The 19,284-nt window shown below is 37.7% G+C and overlaps 3 protein-coding genes across 3 annotated transcripts in view; 2 read left to right on the top strand and 1 right to left on the bottom strand.

Annotated features, from left to right (window-relative positions):
* The window catches only part of LOC125238257 (ABC transporter G family member 23), a 165,317-nt gene extending 162,223 nt beyond the window's left edge, over nt 1-3,094 (bottom strand). Inside the window, exon 1 of the mRNA XM_048145533.1 lies at nt 2,884-3,094. Coding sequence (XP_048001490.1) covers nt 2,884-2,890 — 7 coding nt within the window. The 5' untranslated portion in view covers nt 2,891-3,094. The remainder of the gene's footprint in view (nt 1-2,883) is intronic.
* Nucleotides 3,095-9,252: 6,158 nt separating this feature from the next.
* On the top strand, nt 9,253-9,898 carry LOC125238444 (28S ribosomal protein S18c, mitochondrial). Its single transcript, XM_048145792.1, has 2 exons — nt 9,253-9,406; nt 9,480-9,898. The coding sequence occupies exons 1-2, from the start codon at nt 9,370-9,372 to the stop codon at nt 9,842-9,844; spliced, it is 402 nt and encodes a 133-aa protein (XP_048001749.1). The 5' UTR covers nt 9,253-9,369; the 3' UTR covers nt 9,845-9,898.
* A 2,974-nt stretch (nt 9,899-12,872) lies between these two features.
* LOC125238417 (succinate dehydrogenase [ubiquinone] iron-sulfur subunit, mitochondrial) lies at nt 12,873-14,533 on the top strand. Its single transcript, XM_048145745.1, has one exon. The coding sequence runs from the start codon at nt 13,061-13,063 to the stop codon at nt 13,907-13,909; it is 849 nt and encodes a 282-aa protein (XP_048001702.1). The 5' UTR covers nt 12,873-13,060; the 3' UTR covers nt 13,910-14,533.
* Nucleotides 14,534-19,284: the final 4,751 nt, after the last annotated feature.

The raw sequence follows: 19,284 nt of genomic DNA, 5'->3' as shown, positions 1-19,284 counted from the left end.
ACAAACAGATACAGACCAATAATATTTACAGACAAGTTATAAAATCTTACTTATAGCCTACATCCTAACACAATTCCCACTACGAGGTATGGCAATAGTTTTAGGGACAGCATTGTGATCGGAACTAATTAACAAACTTATACTAAGGTTTCGGTCACTTTCGGCCGAAAAATCCTGTGTCAGCCATAGTTTCGGTTTTTGGCCAAAAAAACGGCTGAATCTTTGGGCCATTTTTTTCAAAGTTGTCCACCCCACTTTTTTTGTAACATGGGTATTTTTTACGCGATTAATACTCAGAATCGCGAGCTCTTTCGATCCTGATAGGAGAAAAAAATGTCCCAAGATTTCCATACATTTTTTCGAACCTTCCATTCCGTTACCGCCATACAAAATGTATGAAAAAATGGTAACGGAATGGGAAAAAAACCTTGGGACACTTTTTTCTCCTATTAGAATTGAAAGAGCTCGCGATTCTGAGTGGAAACCACATAAAAAAATCCAAATCCAAAAAAAAAGTGGGGTGGACAACTTTGAAAAAAATGGCCCCTTTCGGCCGGGCCGAAACTTTTTTAAATTGTACTTTTGGGTCGCGTTGGGATCACTTTTCCAGAATTTTAAAAGTTCCTGATAAGGTGATAAGACGAGTTCGAAAATAACAAATGACAAATAGTAAACTCAAAAATTATAAAAAAAATACAAGAGTATGAGTAGGGTCTAGTTAAGATGAGTATAAAAACGATTTTATACATTTTTTTGGCGATTTTAACAAATCTTCTACAGTTTCGGTTTCGGCCGAAACTAGAGCCAAGGCCGAACCTTCGTTTTCGTTTTGGTTTCGTCCAGAAAACATGTTTCGGTCGGACACTACTGTCCATTACACATCACATCAAAAATGGACAAGTATAGAATAGAATACCACCTTAGGGATAGCTCATCTTTTTTTGTCGATGTCTTCAGTTTATTTTACAATTTGTGATAATAATTTTTAGGGTTCTGAAATGGAACTTCTATCCAGCTATCAGCGATTTTGGCAACCTCACCGGTGCTAGTTTTTTATCATCCGGCTTTTAATAAGTTATATACTTACAACGTTTTCGTCCCAAGATTATGAAGTTACGACGTACGTAGACGTATCAGCTGCAAAAGTGCATAGCGAAGTTATCAATGAATTCATTCATAATTTCTCCATGCACTTTTGCAGCTGATAGTACGTAAGGTAAAATATCCCATAATGGACGGTGATGCCATTATGGACAAAAAAACACAAATCCTTAAAAATAAGTATCTAGAATAAGTTTCTAAAAACTGACGGCTATGTACCATAAACTAGAGTTGTAGAGCTGTTTAATTTTGAAGTTTCAATTAATTCGGTTATTTCTGAAGGATTTGGAGACAAGATTCACCAGTTTACTGAAAAAAATATCAAGACGAATTCTTAGTAATGTTGCTAAGAGAGATGAGTTCATGTATAAAATAATAAAAAAATAACGCACGGTGTAATCTTGAATGCGTTTTACTTACTGCATTAAGCATGAGATAAGGTATAAAACATACTAGTTTGTTGCTCCAAAGATATAAAGAAATTACGTTATTTTGCGAGTGTCCATTACTGGACCCGAAAAACTGCCTACCTCCTATGATGGACAAGGAACAATTTACAAAACCAAAATTTACAAGAAACAATCCTATGTTAAAATAACCCAAACTAATTGTATTTATGGTGTATAAAATTGACTCATTGCGTATCAGTTGGCTTTAAAAGTAAAATTTTAAACTTATTTCACTGTCCATAATGGGGGATACATTACTGGAGAACTGATGCCGTCCATAATTGGAGAAAAAACACCTAGTTTTAATTTGTTAACTATGAAGAAACCAATAGAAGTATCTATTCTGCAATAAGCTTGAAATGTAGAAGAAGGATAGGACATTCAAGATTTAACACGCTTGGCGGTAGAATTTTTACATTTATCAGTGAAATATCAAAAACAGGCGAATTTTTTTCTTAAACTGTCCATGATTGGGTCCGTCACCTTAGTACAAAACGTTTACTTAACAGAGGCGAGGATATCAAAACCGCTGTAAACTTAGTTTGGTTTGACTCGAGGTTCTCCTACTGACGGAAGTGCGACCTTTTTTCTAAATTGTAAAACAAATTATATTTTGTTTCACAATTTAGAAAAAAGTCGCACTTCCCCTTTTTTCTAAATTGTAAAACAAAATATATTCTCAAGAGTTATATTATACGTATGTAATTTCCATACAAATTATACATAAGTGACCCCTCTTGGGTGTACATAATTTAGTACCGGCAGACATCAGGCACCTAAAATGACGTAGGTATATGTAAATCTAAATGTTGAAACATCTCAAGTATTTAAGTATTACCTACAGAAGAAAGCAAATATGTAGTAGTTTTACTCTCTGATACAGTATACAGTGACGTGTAAAGTGGAAAGAGAAGCAATCCTTTGCTTTCCTCGATTTCACATTAGGTATTTTATTAGATGAAACACGCGGTCAACCTGTCCTAAGCCCGGAAGCGAAGTAACACGGTAAAGAACCCATATACGTAAGCCTCATTCACACAACGGGCCACTTTCTCCGCACGACCTTGATTTCTTACTCCGTACATCGTAACTCGAGATTTTTGTCACCGGACAATCAAAACTTTTACTTTTCAACACTTTCAAAATTGCACTGCAGTGCATAAACCACCTTATCGATTATATAAATTAATTATTATGACTACGGAACTTGCATAAGTGGCTTGTTTGTTAACGCGTTTATTAATTAGTTGAGTACCAATACCATTCGATTGCACTAGAATGAAATAATAATAAATAATCCTTTGAAAAAATTCCATAAATTCATATAACTCACCAGTCATGAAGGTAGTTTATCCAGAAAAACGCCTCTTGAAATTAAAAATAAATGTCACCAAAAACAGCACAAGTTGAAATTCGAAATTCAAAATATGGAATAGGAATACGTCACTGTCACTTTTCGCGCGCAAACACGGCACAGACAATCAATGGATAGTTTTTAAAAATATTTTTTTTAATATCACGGCGTGCGCGCGTTGCGTACCGCGGCTTCACCGGTTGTGAGTAGATTTCTTGTATTCTTGTTTACACACACAAGAAACGTGAAACCACTTACGGCTACCCGGTCATAGGAAAACGCGGCGCAGCGGAGTGCATTTCCGCATTTTGACTGGCCGTTTCTAAATGGTCGTCTAATATGTACCAACAACTGGCTGGTTGGGTTTTGCAAGCTTTTCGCAATTGTGGGTAGGCGTAGGTAAATAAAACTTAGGCTGTTAGCGTGGATAAAGACGAATAGATAATAAAGTCTTCAACGCCAAACATTTCAAAATAGAACTTCTCCAAACCAAATGCTTAGCCAAGATGACAATCGTTTGAGATATAACAACGGAACACTGTTGGCATCTTTATTCTTTATCGCTCTTCCAGCTCTTCTTGCAGGTATAGGTGTATCTTTTCGTACCCAAATACCCCCATAACGCTTAAATATTGCAATTTCTGAACCACACACTACGCACTTGGTTCATTTTTGATATCAAACGCTGTTTCCGGACAAGAAAACCACATCTTTGCCCCTAAAAAAACCGGCCAAGAGCGTGTCGGGCCACGCTCAGTGTAGGGTTCCGTAGTTTTCCATATTTTTCTCAAAAACTACTAAACCTATCAAGTTCAAAACAATTTTCCTAGAAAGTCTTTATAAAGTTCTACTTTTGTGATTTTTTTCATATTTTTTAAACAGATGGTTCAAAAGTTAGAGGGGGGGGACGCACTTTTTTTTCCTTTAGGAGCGATTATTTCCGAAAATATTAATATTATCAAAAAACGATCTTAGTAAACCGTTATTAATTTTTAAATGCCTATCCAACAACAATATATCACACGTTGGGGTTGGAATGAAATAAAATATCAGCCCCCACTTTACATGTAGATGGGTTCCCTAATAAAACATTTTTTTCCATTTTTTATTTTTACACTTTGTTGGCGTGATTGATATACATATTGGTACCAAATTTCAGCTTTCTAGTGCTAACGGTTACTGAGATTATCCACGGACGGACGGACGGACAGACAGACATGGCGAAACTATAAGGGTTCCTTTCCTAGTTGACTACGGAACCCTAATTACGTGAGTTAAGAGGCCTTATTCCTTAGAGCGCTCATCAATTTCGTGAAATGGCCATCGATAGATGACGTTGGCGCTCGGTACGCGATACGGTTTGCGACGATTTTAATAGCCCCGCCCCGAAATTTATCTTAGTTATAAAGCTGAATTTACACCTGCAAGATATTCTTGCAAGTTTTGAAACATATACAAGAAAGAAAAGCAGATATTTGCCACTCACTCTTACCCAAAGTTGCATTAGTTGCATCTCATAAGTATTAAAACATTTCTTACAGCAATACTCGTAACTTGGAGATGTAAATTCAGCTTAAGTGTTAAGCTCGGTCTGGGGGCCGATTTTTGAATCTCGGCCATTCGATTTCGTGAAATTCGTTCAATAATATCTCGACTACTAGCGATTTAAATTCTACTAACAGAAACGAAAACAAGTGGTCATTACAACTAGTTTAAAAATTACTAGCGGTCCTTTTTCAAAAATAGCATTACGTCGTTTTCCACAGACTTGCGAAGGGCGAATTTAAAAAATCGATCCCCAGGGCTAATATATTCGATGCTAACCTGTTCTTCTGAGTTCTATGCAATTTTACTAATTAGCAGGGTATGTTGCACAAAATATTGAAATCGTACCTGTGTGGTGACGGGTTAAGAATTTCACTACCCCCTTTCTTCCCGTGGGTGTCGTAGAAGGCGGCTGTGGGATATGGGTTAAATTGTGGCGTAGGCGAGAGGCTGGCAACCTGTCACTGCAATGTCACAGTTTCGTTTTCTTTCAACCCCTTATTTGCCAAGAGTGGTACTGAAGCTTTAGTAGTTTCATGTGCTCTGCCTACCCCTTTATGGGATACAGGCGTGATTGTATGTATGTATGTAATATTGAAATCGTTATTAAGTACGTGTAAATTGTTACTGAACGTGAAGTTTCATGGTTCACTGGAGTACATGCGTGTGGTCAATGGTGCGACACTGTTCCTTTCGGGTAACCTCGCCTTCGTTCGCCTCAGTATTGCTACGAGCAATTTATTGAATCCTGAGCTCAGTGAGGGATTCAAGTGTAAACGCCCTAAATAGGCGAAAACAATTTTACTATGTACCTTCCATGTGTCACATATTGCTTTTCACATAACCTATATGATTCTGTCACCGTGCCCAAGCTACAGTCTGACCAAAGTGAACAAAAAAAGTAGAAAGTAAAAAGTGGCAACATCGTAGTGTCGTCCCGTTTTCTCACACATCATTTGAAAGGGATGACATTCCAATGTTGCCACTTTTTAATGTCTACTCTTTTTGGTCAGACTGTATGGCCGGCAACAGACAGTCATAGGCTCCCCACAGACAGTCTTAAAAATTCATAATCTTAAAAAAAAATTGTATGCAAATTGACACTGACAGATCTGTCAGTGTCAGTTTGAACTGTCAGATTGCATACAATTTTTTTTTAAGATTATGAATTTTTAAGACTGTCTGTGGGAAGCCTTAAATTTCATAATCTTAAAAAATCATAATCTTATGAAATCAGATCGAGTGCACGATTCCCATACAATTTCGCAACTGTCCACACACAGTCTTATTTTTTAAGATTATTTTTTTCAGATTGATCTGACAGATTGCGAATAATTTGAATTTTAAGAATGTGTGTGGCAAGGCACTCGATCTGATTTTGTAAGATTATGATTTTTTAAGATTATGAAATTTAAGACTGTCTGTTGCCGGCCTATGTCAAAATACCAAACTCCTATCTGAATCTGAAATCATGGGAATAGACTCAAAGCAACATCTCGTTTACTTGCAAAGTCCAAATAAAGCTTTCTCTCGCGAGATAACGCAGTAAGCTTAAAGCCAGCTGCTAGAATGCTAATGTATTTACAAAGTTACATAACTTGTATCTATAGAGGGTGAAGCTAATCTTGTCACTGAAAAACGCGCGAGATTCGAATTTTCTATGGGACTATGAACGATCAACCTACGTCCTACGACTAGAAACGTCACCTGTGTGGTGACGGGTTAAGAATTTCACCACCCCATTTCTTCCCGTGGGTGTCGTACAAGGCGACTATGGGATATGGGTTAAATTGTGGTGTAGGCGAGAAGCTGGCAACCTGTCACTGCAATGCTACAGTTTCGTTTTCTTTTAACCCCTTATTTGCCAAGAGTGGCCCTGAAGCTTTAGTAGTTTCGTGTGCTCTGCCTACCCCTTTTTGGGATACAGGCGTGATTGTATGTATGTTGTATGTATGTATGAACGATAAACCTTCACCCTACATTTTCATTTTTTTTAATCAAATCTTGGGCAACCAAATGTAGGGCTCGCCGGCTGAAACGCGTGCCTTCCTAAACCTTGACGTTGCTTGGCGGAATCATCGACGAGTCATAACACTTAGGCCGATAGTCCACTATCATATGTTTATCATAGAAATATGATCATAGGTCTGTCTTCCTCCCTTTTTCTCCAACGTGAAGAAAAAGGACGACATGTTGCCTATGATCATATTTCCACGATAGTGGACTAACGGCCTTAAAAATGATTGAATATACATACATACATACGTACAATCACGCCTGTATCCCATAAAGGGGTAAGCAGAGCACATGAAACTACTAAAGCTTCAGTGCCACTCTTGGCAAATAAGGGGTTGAAAGAAAACGAAACTGTGACTGTGATTGAATATGTAGGGGGCGAAGGTTAATTCCTATAGAAATATTGAAATTCGCGCCTTTCTTTAGTGCCACGATTTGGTTTATAAATTATAATACTTATAATATACTTAGTCTAACAAGATCTAGGCGAACTTTTCTTGTTCAAATCGGGGAAATATTGCAAAAAGGCCAGGTCAGAAGTACTCGAAACCGACGAGCGTGTATGAGAAACGTTATGAAAGTGTGTGAAGCGAAAGTGATTTGTCAGGATCGTAGTAAATGGAAATCCGTGATCTCTGCCTGCCTACCCCTCTGGGAAACAGGCGTGATTGTATGTATGTATGTAGTCTGACAAAAAAGAGTAAGAATTAAAAAGTGTCAACATTCGTAGTGTAGGGTCGTGTGGCGTACAACAAAACCAGCCGTTACCAAGCAAAGAGCAACCGGCCGCCCGTATCTCTAGCGAGGACCGATTGACTCCCAACAGTGACTAAAAAAAAATCTGTAGCGTCTTCCCGTTTTCTCACACATATTGATTTGAAAGGGATGACACTACAGTTTCCACTTTGTAATTTCTACTGTTTTTGATCAGACTATACATAAATAGGTTTCAATATGAGTTAATTGCTGTTCCCATCATTGTTCTAGGAATCATCAGAACTCATTACAATTAAGTATGACACCATTACGTACTTACATTCTGATTATACTCAGTTGAGGAAAACTATACTAATTTATGTAGGTACTTTCTATTGTTTAAATTCATTTAAACCTTGGTAACTTTAAATCTTGGTAATAAGAGTATATAGTATAATAGGACGATTATCAACCTATCTACCTTACCTTAGGCTAGGTAGTAGGTATAATAAATAATACATTCTCTGAACTTATACTTCCCAAATCCACTCACACGCCTTACACCGCCCTTTGCACTTTTTACCAAATAGAACCCGAGAAATAGTGTTTTAAACTAATGATGATAAAATCATCATCATCATCATCAGCCTATCGCAGTCCACTGCTGGACATAGGCCTCCCCAATTTCACGCCACCGTTTCCGATCTTCGGCTGCTCGCATCCAGCTGCTGCCAGCCATCCCGCGCAAATCGTCGCTCCACCTTGCCTGAGGCCGTCCTACACTACGCTTGCCGAGACGCGGTCTCCACTCAAGAACTCGTTTACCCCAACGGTTGTCGGTTCTACGGCTAATATGGCCAGCCCACTGCCACTTCAGCTTGCTAATACGGTGGGCTATGTCGATCACTTTGGTTCTCTGCCGGATAACCTCATTTCTGATTCGATCCCGCAGAGAGACGCCGAGCATAGCCCTTTCCATAGCCCGCTGAGCGACTTTGAACTTGTGGACCAGCCGTACCGTCAGTGTCCACGTTTCGGCCCCGTACGTGATGATGATAAAATGCCTGAGAAAAATATTTGAGCAAAGTTGCCGTGCAGATAAAAACTTTTCCAACAACAAAGTATAAGAAGCAGGCAATTTGATAAAAAAAAACAGATAGCGGAGTTTGATACCTACTTTGTTTGGCTTGAGCTTTGATACTTGTTGGCCATTGCCCTTCATTTTTCATATTTGCCGCCTTTTTTCGGTGCCAAGATTTGGTAAATTGCCTACTTTTTATACTCGCGTTTCGTTTTTACACCCACGGTGATAAATTTCAAGTTGTGCTACTTGTGCTGTATATTCAGTGATAAAAATAAACTTTTGAATAAGTTTTGTTTTTATAAGCATACTGAATATGTTTACAACTATTATGATTATTTATCACTTTTATTTGATTTTGATCTTCTGTGGGCTTAAAATAAATATGCACGAACAAAACGACATTCAAATGATATGGCCGCTGTACACACATGGCCAACAGTTCCACCAACCCCCTTGGCCATGTGTGTAGAGGGCTACTTGGCCGTAAGTTGGCAGTTGGCGCTTGCGCTTGCCGGCCAACCGATTCGTGTCGGTTTTTTGTCCACACATCAAAGGATCTTGGCGCCAATGGCCAACTGCGTTTACACGTTGGCGCTTCATTCAGTTGGTCGTCAGCCGTCAGAGAGGACAGTAGTGATATATTTACGAAAATAATAAGTTTAGCTATGCCAATAATAGTGTAGATTTTAGGAAATAAAATAACCTTGCAAATGTTTAATGTATTTCCTAAAAAAGATAAATGTTCTTATCAGAATATTCAAAAAATTGTTAATATTGCAAATAATTTAATTTTACTACGGGGTTATTATTTTTTAATATTTTTTTTCTGACAACGTCTATGACCAAGAATTTCCTAGATTTTTTCATTCCACGTCCATCTTTCATGAAGAGCCAATGCCAAGTGATTGGTTCGCCAATGTGTAAACAGCGGCTCTTATCTTGGCCAAGGGGTTTCACAAAGGGCTGGTGGAACCGTTGGCCATGTGTGTACAGGGGCCAATAGATAAATGACAAGTCCAAATTTTGAGGTTATGATACTTATGTTTCCTGGCTATTTCCCAAGCTTAATCGGTCTACTTTTATCTACAATATCGGTTAAATACTAACAGAACGGTGAATTAAATATGTCACTGTTAAAAACAATGGTGTCTCGTTACATCTGTAAGTGTTGAAATCCAACTATAAACTTTTTAATTAGTTTATAGAAAAACTCAACCATTGTTTTTAATTTTAGGGAGTCCACGGCTGGCTACCATTCCAAGATTCTCTTCCAACGTTGCGAATACCTCCAACGATGCTCCAGTTGAAATAGAAAACCCCTACAAGAAGGAAGAACGCCAATGCATATTATGTAAACTAAACATCACTCCGGACTACAAAAACTATCGTTTATTGTCACAGTTCCAGAGTCCATATACTGGCAGGATATACGGACGCCATATAACCGGTCTCTGCAAATCGAAACAAGCTTTAGTTGAAGCGGAAATAAAGAAAGCACAGAACTGCGCTTTCATGCCATACTTTTACAAAGATAAGGTGTTCCTGAAGGATCCAAAGTTGTTTGACCCTGAAAACCCTATCCGTTCTCACAGATTTTAACTAGATGTAGATTTAATGTAGTGTATTGTTAATAAATTGTTTATAATTCATCAATTGCATCATTTTTGTCTGACATAACCTACTTGTTTATTCCCCATAGTAGAGAATACTTGATTGACTGTTTATTCAGTCTATAAACAGATTCAGTTTAATTAATGAGATTTTGATTTGACCATTTTATATAGGTACATTGGAGTAACTTAATAAACAGGTTGATGTTATAAACAGCTAAAATAATGTACTAAGTCAGAAGCACTTCCTCTTATTGCAAAATTTGTAACTAAAGATAATTCATAATCAGTGACATAAATGTTTCTATACCTTGAATACTAATTTACTTACTTTAGATTTTACCCATTTTCAAATTTACTCTGGTTTTGGAGTTATCCCAAAAATAAATCCTTATGTGCTTTAATTTTCATGTTTACAAAATTAATACCAACACAAAAAATAAATCATTTTCTCTAATAGATAATTATAGAATGCCTTAGAGATGCTTTAAAACTCAGTAAAAGTCAGTTATTAAACAGTAACATTTATTAAATCAACAAAATTCATATTTCAGAGCATTTAAAAGTCATTATACTTAGACAAGACAGCATCAGAATCCTCCGGAGTATTGAAGCAATCATGGTCAGAATCATAGCCAACCAATGACGTTGGTATTTTCAACATTTGCAGTATCTCCGAGTAGTCCATGCCGTGTTTGTCCGGACACTTGAGTCTCATCAGGTCCATCAACTCCACCAAAGCTTCTTGACAGCCTTTTTGCCACTTTTTTATCAAACCTCTCAGTTCTTCAGTGTCTGCCGTCATTGATCTCGCTAGGAGCATTTTTTTCTTAACATCTATCCTCGCTTTTATGTTGTCTATATCTGTCTGTGTTATTGAACCTGTAGACTTAGCTTTATTTGGTTTAGAGATTTTATCATAAGTTTTTCGGATGATGATAGTCTTTTTCTTGTCAAAGAAGTCATCATCATCTTCATCAAAAGAGCTTTGTGATGGTACTTTAGATACTGCTGGAATAACTTTTGGAGCTTGAGTTTTAGGTTTACTATCTTTAGCAGACTTTTTGATTTCTACTTTTTTGTTTTTAGTCTTACTAGAGGTGGCTATGAATTCATCATCATCATCTTCTAAAGTCAGTCCAGGTTTGTTAACTTTGCTGTCTTTTTTATTTAAAGTACTTAAAGGAGCTTCATCATCAGAGTCAAAAAGGGGTTGAGAGTTCTTTTTTGGGTCACTTGTGTTTTTGTCAGTTTTTTCATACTTTTCTTTTACTTTTAAGAGTTTCTTCTGTATAACAACAATACATTCTTTAGTAAGCTCATTTGGACTTCTTAGTTTTGTAGTTTTTGATTCAGATTTCTTCTTCATAGGTTTAGATACTTCTTTGGCGGTTTCTTCAACACTCTCCTTTACTGAATTCGTGTTTTCTGTTTTAGGAGTTATCTTTGGAGCTGTTTTCAATGGAGACTGGAACTTCTTGCTTTTACTAATCTTCTTAGAATGTTCTGGCGGAGGAGATGCATCTTTGACCACTTCACTTACATTTTCAATATTAGGAGACTCTGTTTCAATATACTTATCAATCGTATTGTCTGTGGCTTCATTCTCTTTAGTACATTCGCTAATTTCAAGAGATACAGTTGACCGTGTTACTTTTGTACTTGCCTGAGTATTAAGTGTTGCTAAGAACGTTTTAGATTTTTTTCTGCGTGGTAATTCTAGATTTCTTAATGGAGTTTTCACTATTTCCTCTTCTTTTGTAGTATTTGTCGAGATTTCACAATCGTTATCCACAGAATCAGCAGCTATATTTTCATCATTTTCGTTTGGTTTATCCTGCGGTTCAACGATGCTTTTCCTCTTTCTGTTCTCTTTTTTCGGTTGTACAACTTCTACATTAGTAGTAGAATTAGAAGCTAAAGGCGATATAAATGGCGAAGGACCTTTTTTCTTCCAATTTCGCGAGAGCCCAACTCGTCTGCAAGGAGTCAACAGAGACTTACTTATCCCGCCAGGAGTTTTAGGTGATTCGTGGTTCGAGTTCGTTCTTATGGACGCCGCATTCTTCATCGTTGTACTCTAATAACTAGAGCGTTGCAAAATTATAGCTTTTCATAAAAAAAATCTCTTCTATTATAAATAAACACGAAATGCAAATGCTTTTCTTTCGACATTGACAGATGTTCCCGCCACAGAACCACAAGTACTTTTTTAATACACAGATAATGAAAACATGTAATTTTCTCTGATTATTTTTTTTTATTCAGCGGTATTTTGCGTGGCTTGAACAGTTTATAGTGTTGTGCTAAGTTGGAGTTTACCAAAATAGTTCGATGAAATATTTTGGTGAAATGGAAAATATAATAGAATAAATTTATTTTTAGGTTTAAAATAAGAAAATAATTTATTTACTATCAAAAGATATATGTCATTTAGTTATTTTATGCAGTTATGACAAAGTTAAGTGTAAGAACAAGGTCATGAAAAGTTGAAGTATCCGACTAAAGCTCGGAACACACTACGCGGACGTCCGTCGTAAAACGACCGCGACCGCGACCTATCAGTGTGCACGGAACAAAACATCCAGAGAGCCAGATTTCGATCGGACGTCCGTGCGCTCAAGGCCACGTCCGCGTCCGTCGACCGATAGTTTGCACGGTTGTGTGTATTTCCATTGTCCAGATTGCCGTCCGCGGTCGATTCACGACGGACGTCCGCGTAGTGTGTTCCTAGCTTCAAGCTAGGAACATACTACGCGGACGTCCGTCGTAAATCGACCGCGACCGCGACCGATCAGTGTGCACGGAACAAAACATCCAGCGAGCCAGATTTCGATCGGACGTCCATGCGCTCAAGGCCACGTCCACGTCCGTCGACCGATAGTTTGCACGGTTATATGTATTTCCATTGTCCAGATTCCCGTCCGCGGTCGATTCACGACGGACGTCCGCGTAGTGTGTTCCTAGCTTTATCCGTATCCGACGATTTTCGATTATCGATATGATATCCATCACTGTATATCTCTAGCTACTATCCATCAAAAATTTCGCCCAAACCAAACTTTGGTTTCGTGTGTTGTGCAATTGATAGGTTCTGCAAGCGGAGTTCCCTTCAGACCTTTCTGGACCGCGCAACGTCTCTCGCCCGTGGTGATTTCGATAAACGAAGAAATTCTTTTCCCGGAATAAACAAAAACATTACATAATGCCGTTGCTGAGGTTGACGTCTGGTACTTTTGGGCAGCTGCGTACTTTCGCGACGTCGCAGGCTCTGGGCAAGCGAGTGAAGACTTTTGCGGTGTACCGTTGGAACCCGGACGAGCCCGACAAGAAGCCCTTCACCCAGAACTACCAGGTGGACTTGGATGAGTGCGCTCCTATGGTGCTGGATGCGTTGTTGAAGATCAAGAATGAGATGGACCCTACGCTGACGTTCCGCAGGTCGTGCCGCGAGGGCGTCTGCGGCTCGTGCGCCATGAACATCGACGGCGTGAACACGCTGGCGTGCATCAGCCACATTGACCAGAACCTGAGCAAGCCGACGAAGATCTATCCTTTACCGCACATGTACGTCGTGAAAGACTTAGTCCCAGATCTGACCAACTTCTACCGCCAGTACCAGTCCATCGAACCGTGGTTGCAGCGCGACAAGGAGGCCGCTAAAGGTAAGGAAGTACAGCTTCTCCAGGATGTTGAAGACCGTGCCAAGCTTGACGGTTTATATGAATGTGTGCTCTGTGCCTGCTGCTCGACCAGCTGTCCGTCGTACTGGTGGAACGGAGACAAGTATCTTGGCCCCGCTGTCCTTATGCAGGCTTACCGCTGGATCATTGACTCCAGAGATGAAGCCACTGCGAAACGCCTTTCAAAGTTGAAGGACACATACTCTGTCTACCGGTGCCACACAATCATGAACTGCACACGAACATGCCCGAAGGGCTTGAACCCTGGACGTGCTATTGCTCAAATCAAGACCTTGTTATCTGGTATTGTCAAGAAACAGACCCCGATCATGGACCCGGCTGGCCTGGAGAAGAAAGCGGCAACTAACTAAGCATGGCAAGCATTCTTTAGAAAAATGGTTGTTGTACTTGTACTTAAGTATACATAACTAGGTTTAGGCAGATTAGTATTATAATCTCATTCAAATAAACCTAAAACTATACAAAATACAACATAAGGTGCAAACTTCTCAAATTCATACTCAAAATAAAAACAGTTCTGGGTTTTTCCTTGACTGTATTGTCTTTATGAATACTTTTCTTATAGCCCTAAAAAAATTTACCGGCTGCTCCATTTTTTTTACCAACTATTAAGCAGTAAGAAGAAAGGTTATCTATCCTTAAGTTATTTTTGTCTATGGTTGCACCGTTTCATAGTAAATCAGGCATTTACATAGTTTTTTTTACACACAAATGTTTACCTACTTTGTTGATTATTTTTAATAGTTATCAACTTCTCAGTACCTAATTTAACCAAAAAGCCATACTTTCTAAAGATGTACGAAATTAGTGAAATTAAAAAGTATTATTTCAGATTTTTTTTATTGTTTAGAAGCTATCAAATCATGATCATGTAAGTTATTGCCATGTGATGTTATTTATTTCATGTCTTTACGCCACCTTAGACAAGATTAAGTAAATGATGTAATTGTTTTAAATAAAGGACTATTTATTTATTTACCTCTTTTGTGTAAATGCTAACTTTAAACGAATCCTACCTATTCCACAGTAATATATGTATGTCTAATGACAAGAAGAGATCCTTAGAGATTATTATATCAGATATTCATTGTCACCCCTATAAAATTAACCTATAATATCTGCATATCGTCACTACTTTTAAAAAACTTGTATCTTCGTCTGTCAATGAAAAGAAAATTGTAGTATGTATGGAATGCATATAGACTTACTGCGTTTTAACTTTGAGGTACAGCGTGAGATACGAGATTTTTTAAAAGTAGTGACGATATGTATGTTGATAGTCGAAAAATTTACAGCTACCTTAGCTGTAAATTTTTTTTTTTAGCGAAAAACAAATTTTTTGATATTTTTTTTGCTAGGCAAAAAAAAAAATTGCCTGGTATATAGTGTCCCACGTCCCACTGCTGAGCAAAGGCCTCCCCTCGCTTATTCCACTCAACCCTGTTATTTGTGTAACCCTGCCTAAAATGTCTGTGAAAAGCATAAACGCGTATTTCACATTAAATTGACGAGTGTTGCTGTTCCAAGATGCTTTCATACCAAGGTCACCTAATTATAGCTGTCTCGTGACAAAATGACTAAAGTGGGTATAATTTTAGTAATTTGTTACATGTACGTAGAATGCTCTGATACCTTGAGTTCATAAATTTGTACACCATATTATGTCACCTTCTTAAGATGGAATATGGCAAAGAAATTTATAGGTATCTACATATATTTATGATCTCATAAAAGTATAAATTAATAATGTTGCATGCGACGATATAACGTGGCCAATTTACATTGCACCGGTTAAAAAACCACAAAAAAAAAAGAAATAATTGAGTAGTAAATAGTTGGCGGGTTCCCCCATTGATAAAAACAGTTGAACAGACATTTTCTCAACGATAAAATACTCTAGCTATTACGCTATTCCTATCAATAATTGAAAACAAAACACAGTTGACATTACAACGATATAAATGTCAATCGATATTCTACCTTTACACCATTATAACTAGGTTGGCATTATAATATAATGATAATCGATAAAACAGAATTACTGTTTCCTTCAGACCATGTCGGTTGCACAATACAAGATTATGAACTTGAACTATTTGATAACGGAAATAAACAAACTATAATGATCTACGTCCAAGCTATTATAAATCATATTTTCTAAGAAACAAAGAGACATAATCGCGTGTAAAACAAAATGTAGTTAAGTGACAGTAATTTAAAGGTAAAATAATGACCATTCATGCTTAGGCGCAGTTTTAAAATGATCGTAAGAACAGCGAGGGGATATGCTTATAAGTCCTTTTTAATTTTAGCTATGGATGGAATATTCTATCACCTAATGATCTTTGATAACCTGTGAGCAGCTAGGTATCTAATTATAGGTACCTTTGTGGATAAAAAGAATGGACACTGACAGATTGCCACGCGAAGTCATGCTCGGACAGATTGCCGAAGCCAAGAGACCGGTTGGGCGACCCTTTCTCCGTTTCAAGGACTCCTGCAAACGTGACATGAATGGCTTCAATATACCATCTTGCCTACTTGAAAAATAAATATTTCATTTTCATTTTCATCTTGTAGCTGGGAGGAGCGTGCGGAGATGAGACCGGAGTGGCGTCGTAGCTTGAGGGAGGGTATGGTAAAGCATGACGAGCTTTGGCTGGACCAACTCCAGCAAAAGCGTCTCCGTAGAGCTGCTGGACCACCCCAGGAGTCAAGGCACATTTGTGATCGATGCGCCAGGAAATGCCGATCCGCCATTGGCTTGTACAGCCATCATAACCGATGTAGGCTGTAGACTGCCTACTCAGAATGCCTACCTCTTACTTAGTCGCTGCAAGTGCTGCAAGTATCATCTGGAAAGATGCTGTGGCCAATGATGATGATGATGTGGGTAAAATTATTTGTGCTCGACAGGTTGAGGGTATTTGGGCGCGGGAAACTTTGTCGCCTTAACTATTTTGTCTCTCGCATCCAGTGTATAAAAAGTTGCATGGCTGCGTGCGCACTTTCATAGAAAACATTAAGGTAAAACCGGCCAAGAGCGTGTCGGGCCACGCTCAGTGTAGGGTTCCGTAGTTTAACCGTATTTTTTTCAAAAACTGTTCAACCTGTCAAGTTCAAAACAAGTTTCCTAGAAATTCTTTCTACTTTTGTATGGGATATCGGATCAGATACTTAATGTGAAAACGCACTTAGGGTCGGTTGCATTGCATCAAACCGTCCGTTGCCGAATTTAGCGCAAATTTTTTTGATCTGGGGGCCGATTTTTGAGTCTCACTTTCACTAAAATACCGGTTGAAAACGGTGAATTGCCTATTATTTTCAGTGACAATTTTCTGAATTCGAACGCCGTGAGACTCAAAAATCGGCCCCCTGATGTGTTGGCTATTTGTGATTGATGCAACTGGTCCTTAGATTGAAAGTGGCAGGAAACTGCCGAGCACTGATACTTTACCCTAATGTTTTCTAGGAATATCAAAATCGGGTGAGTAAATAATGAGAATAAAAACAAAGAAATGAGTTTTATGATTATTTATTTAACATTTATAATACCTATGTATTCAAATAATCATCCGTATGTTAAAAAAGTTAACATTCCCAAAAACGCTTTATTATAATATAATTATTATTTATAAAACATTCTACACTACTTATAGTTATGTGCATGGCTAGTTTTCAGGTTTTATTGTGGAAATTATTCGAAATATACTTATTAGTAAATACTAAGAGCACAGAATATATAATAGTACAAGTACAGAAGGCTCACTCCTTTGATGTTCACAAAACGCCGCCATTCTAAATTCTTACCTACATTAACAAACGGACCGCACGCGTGCAGACGACATTGAATTCTATTGCGCCGCGCGAAGGTCGTCGCCAGTGAATGGGCCGCGAACTCGCGGCCGCCGGCATGTACTTGTAGCGCGGCGAAAGGATCGCGGAGTGAGCCACCCCTGCTAAGAGTGCCTTTGAGATGCGCTACGTGGATGTGTTTGATTTGATATCCACTAACCATGTTCATTGTTCCACAAAGCCTAGTGGAAACGGGTTCGACTAAGCTGGGGCCTGTTGCATAACAATTTACAACTTGTATTACAAGCGGAACTCTCTTTCTTATAAAATGAATTGGAGGGGGACTACCGCTTGTAATATGAGTTGTAAATTGTTATGCAACAGGCCCCTGATTGTGGATATCAGAAGCATTCATAGCAACGTAGCGTTGCACATCGATGGTGGAAAGGCACCCTAATGGATGCAACTGATTTTCTTAAGGCTGCCTATCTACTGAAGCGGCAAGTGAGGTAAGAAAACACCAATAGACAGGGTAAAAAGTAGCGATATTTTATATAGCTTACATGGCTAGACATTTTTTTTTTCTTACTTACCGCTAAGCTAGACATGACAACCTAAAACCTCTTCTGGGGCCAGCACGATCGCGTGATAAAGCCGATATCGTCTTTTCAGCACTATTTGTAAGTGCGATAGGGACGCACCGGCTCGAAAACACCCGTAGGATGGTTCATTTTTAAAGTTTATTTCAGAAAATTTCCTACAATTGGTATTATAAAGCATTATTGCTCTACATTTTTGTTATATCTGTAGTTAATAAAATGGCAAACTGTGCGCAGTCACAAAGGAGCGAGAGGCAGACGTGTTAGAGTCAGATGACAATACTTACATAACTTTCTGAATCGACTTTTCAGATTCTAAGCGAATGTTTTTATAGTACTATGATAGTCTATTTAGATGAAAATTTACCATATTTGCGACTCCGAGCAACTTACAATATGGCAAGGATTAAATGTAATAGTTTTACGACTTAAATATTATTCTACCTGTAATCATTTTACCTCTAAATAGGTACATTATAATATTTATAGTATATCTATCTACTTATTTAAATAATTACATCAAACAAAAATCGTATGCGCGCTATTTATACTTCGTTTATACAGCATTATCATTTTTTTTTATTGAAAATAGCTTTTAAAAATAAGTAAGTAAGTAGGTAACTATTACATATACTTATAAAACCAAAAAATAAAATTAAAAATTTCATTTTCTTCATTTGTTGTAAGTATTTCGAAATTTTAGAGTCTGGCTAATGAAAGTTGATCCCACAAAAATGTGGCAATTTCAAAAAAAATTGAGCTGACAACACATTGATTACATAGATTTATTTTTTATTATTTCTAATTTATTTTCAGCACTTATTTTACTACTTTTTATGGTTTTATTCATTATTATTTAGATTACGCTGTTAACTTTTACCGAAACTCGTTAAAGTGACAGTCACACTGACAGATGACAATCGATGATATGACATCCAGAGTTGCAGTTTAAAAAAATACTGGGATCAACTTTCATTAGTCAGACTCTAGAAAACATTTTGCAATTTAAACACATGAAGATAGGTCTCTGAGGAGTCTGAGGTATAAATAGTCTTAATTTTCCGCTAGTATCCAATCCGTAGTCTTATCAGAATATTTCATAAATCGGACGGACAAAAAACAATACAGGCAAAGAGAAGTCAATAAAAAGATGCAAAAAGAAGTAATGCTGTAACAGTAATTTTTTTAAAGTTTTTATTAATTCACTGGGGTTATGTTCTTTCAGTTTTATTTTATTACCAATTGATAATGAAAAAAATCCTGAAATCCTTTTTGCAGCTTCTTATTAAATTTAGATATTTTTTTATTTTCAATTGGACACTTAACCCTTA

This window comes from Leguminivora glycinivorella, chromosome 23 (assembly GCF_023078275.1).
Source record: "Leguminivora glycinivorella isolate SPB_JAAS2020 chromosome 23, LegGlyc_1.1, whole genome shotgun sequence".
Classification (NCBI taxonomy): Eukaryota; Metazoa; Arthropoda; class Insecta; order Lepidoptera; family Tortricidae; genus Leguminivora; species Leguminivora glycinivorella.
Note: the sequence above shows the minus strand (reverse complement) of the source record. Positions and strands in the feature narration are given on the sequence as shown.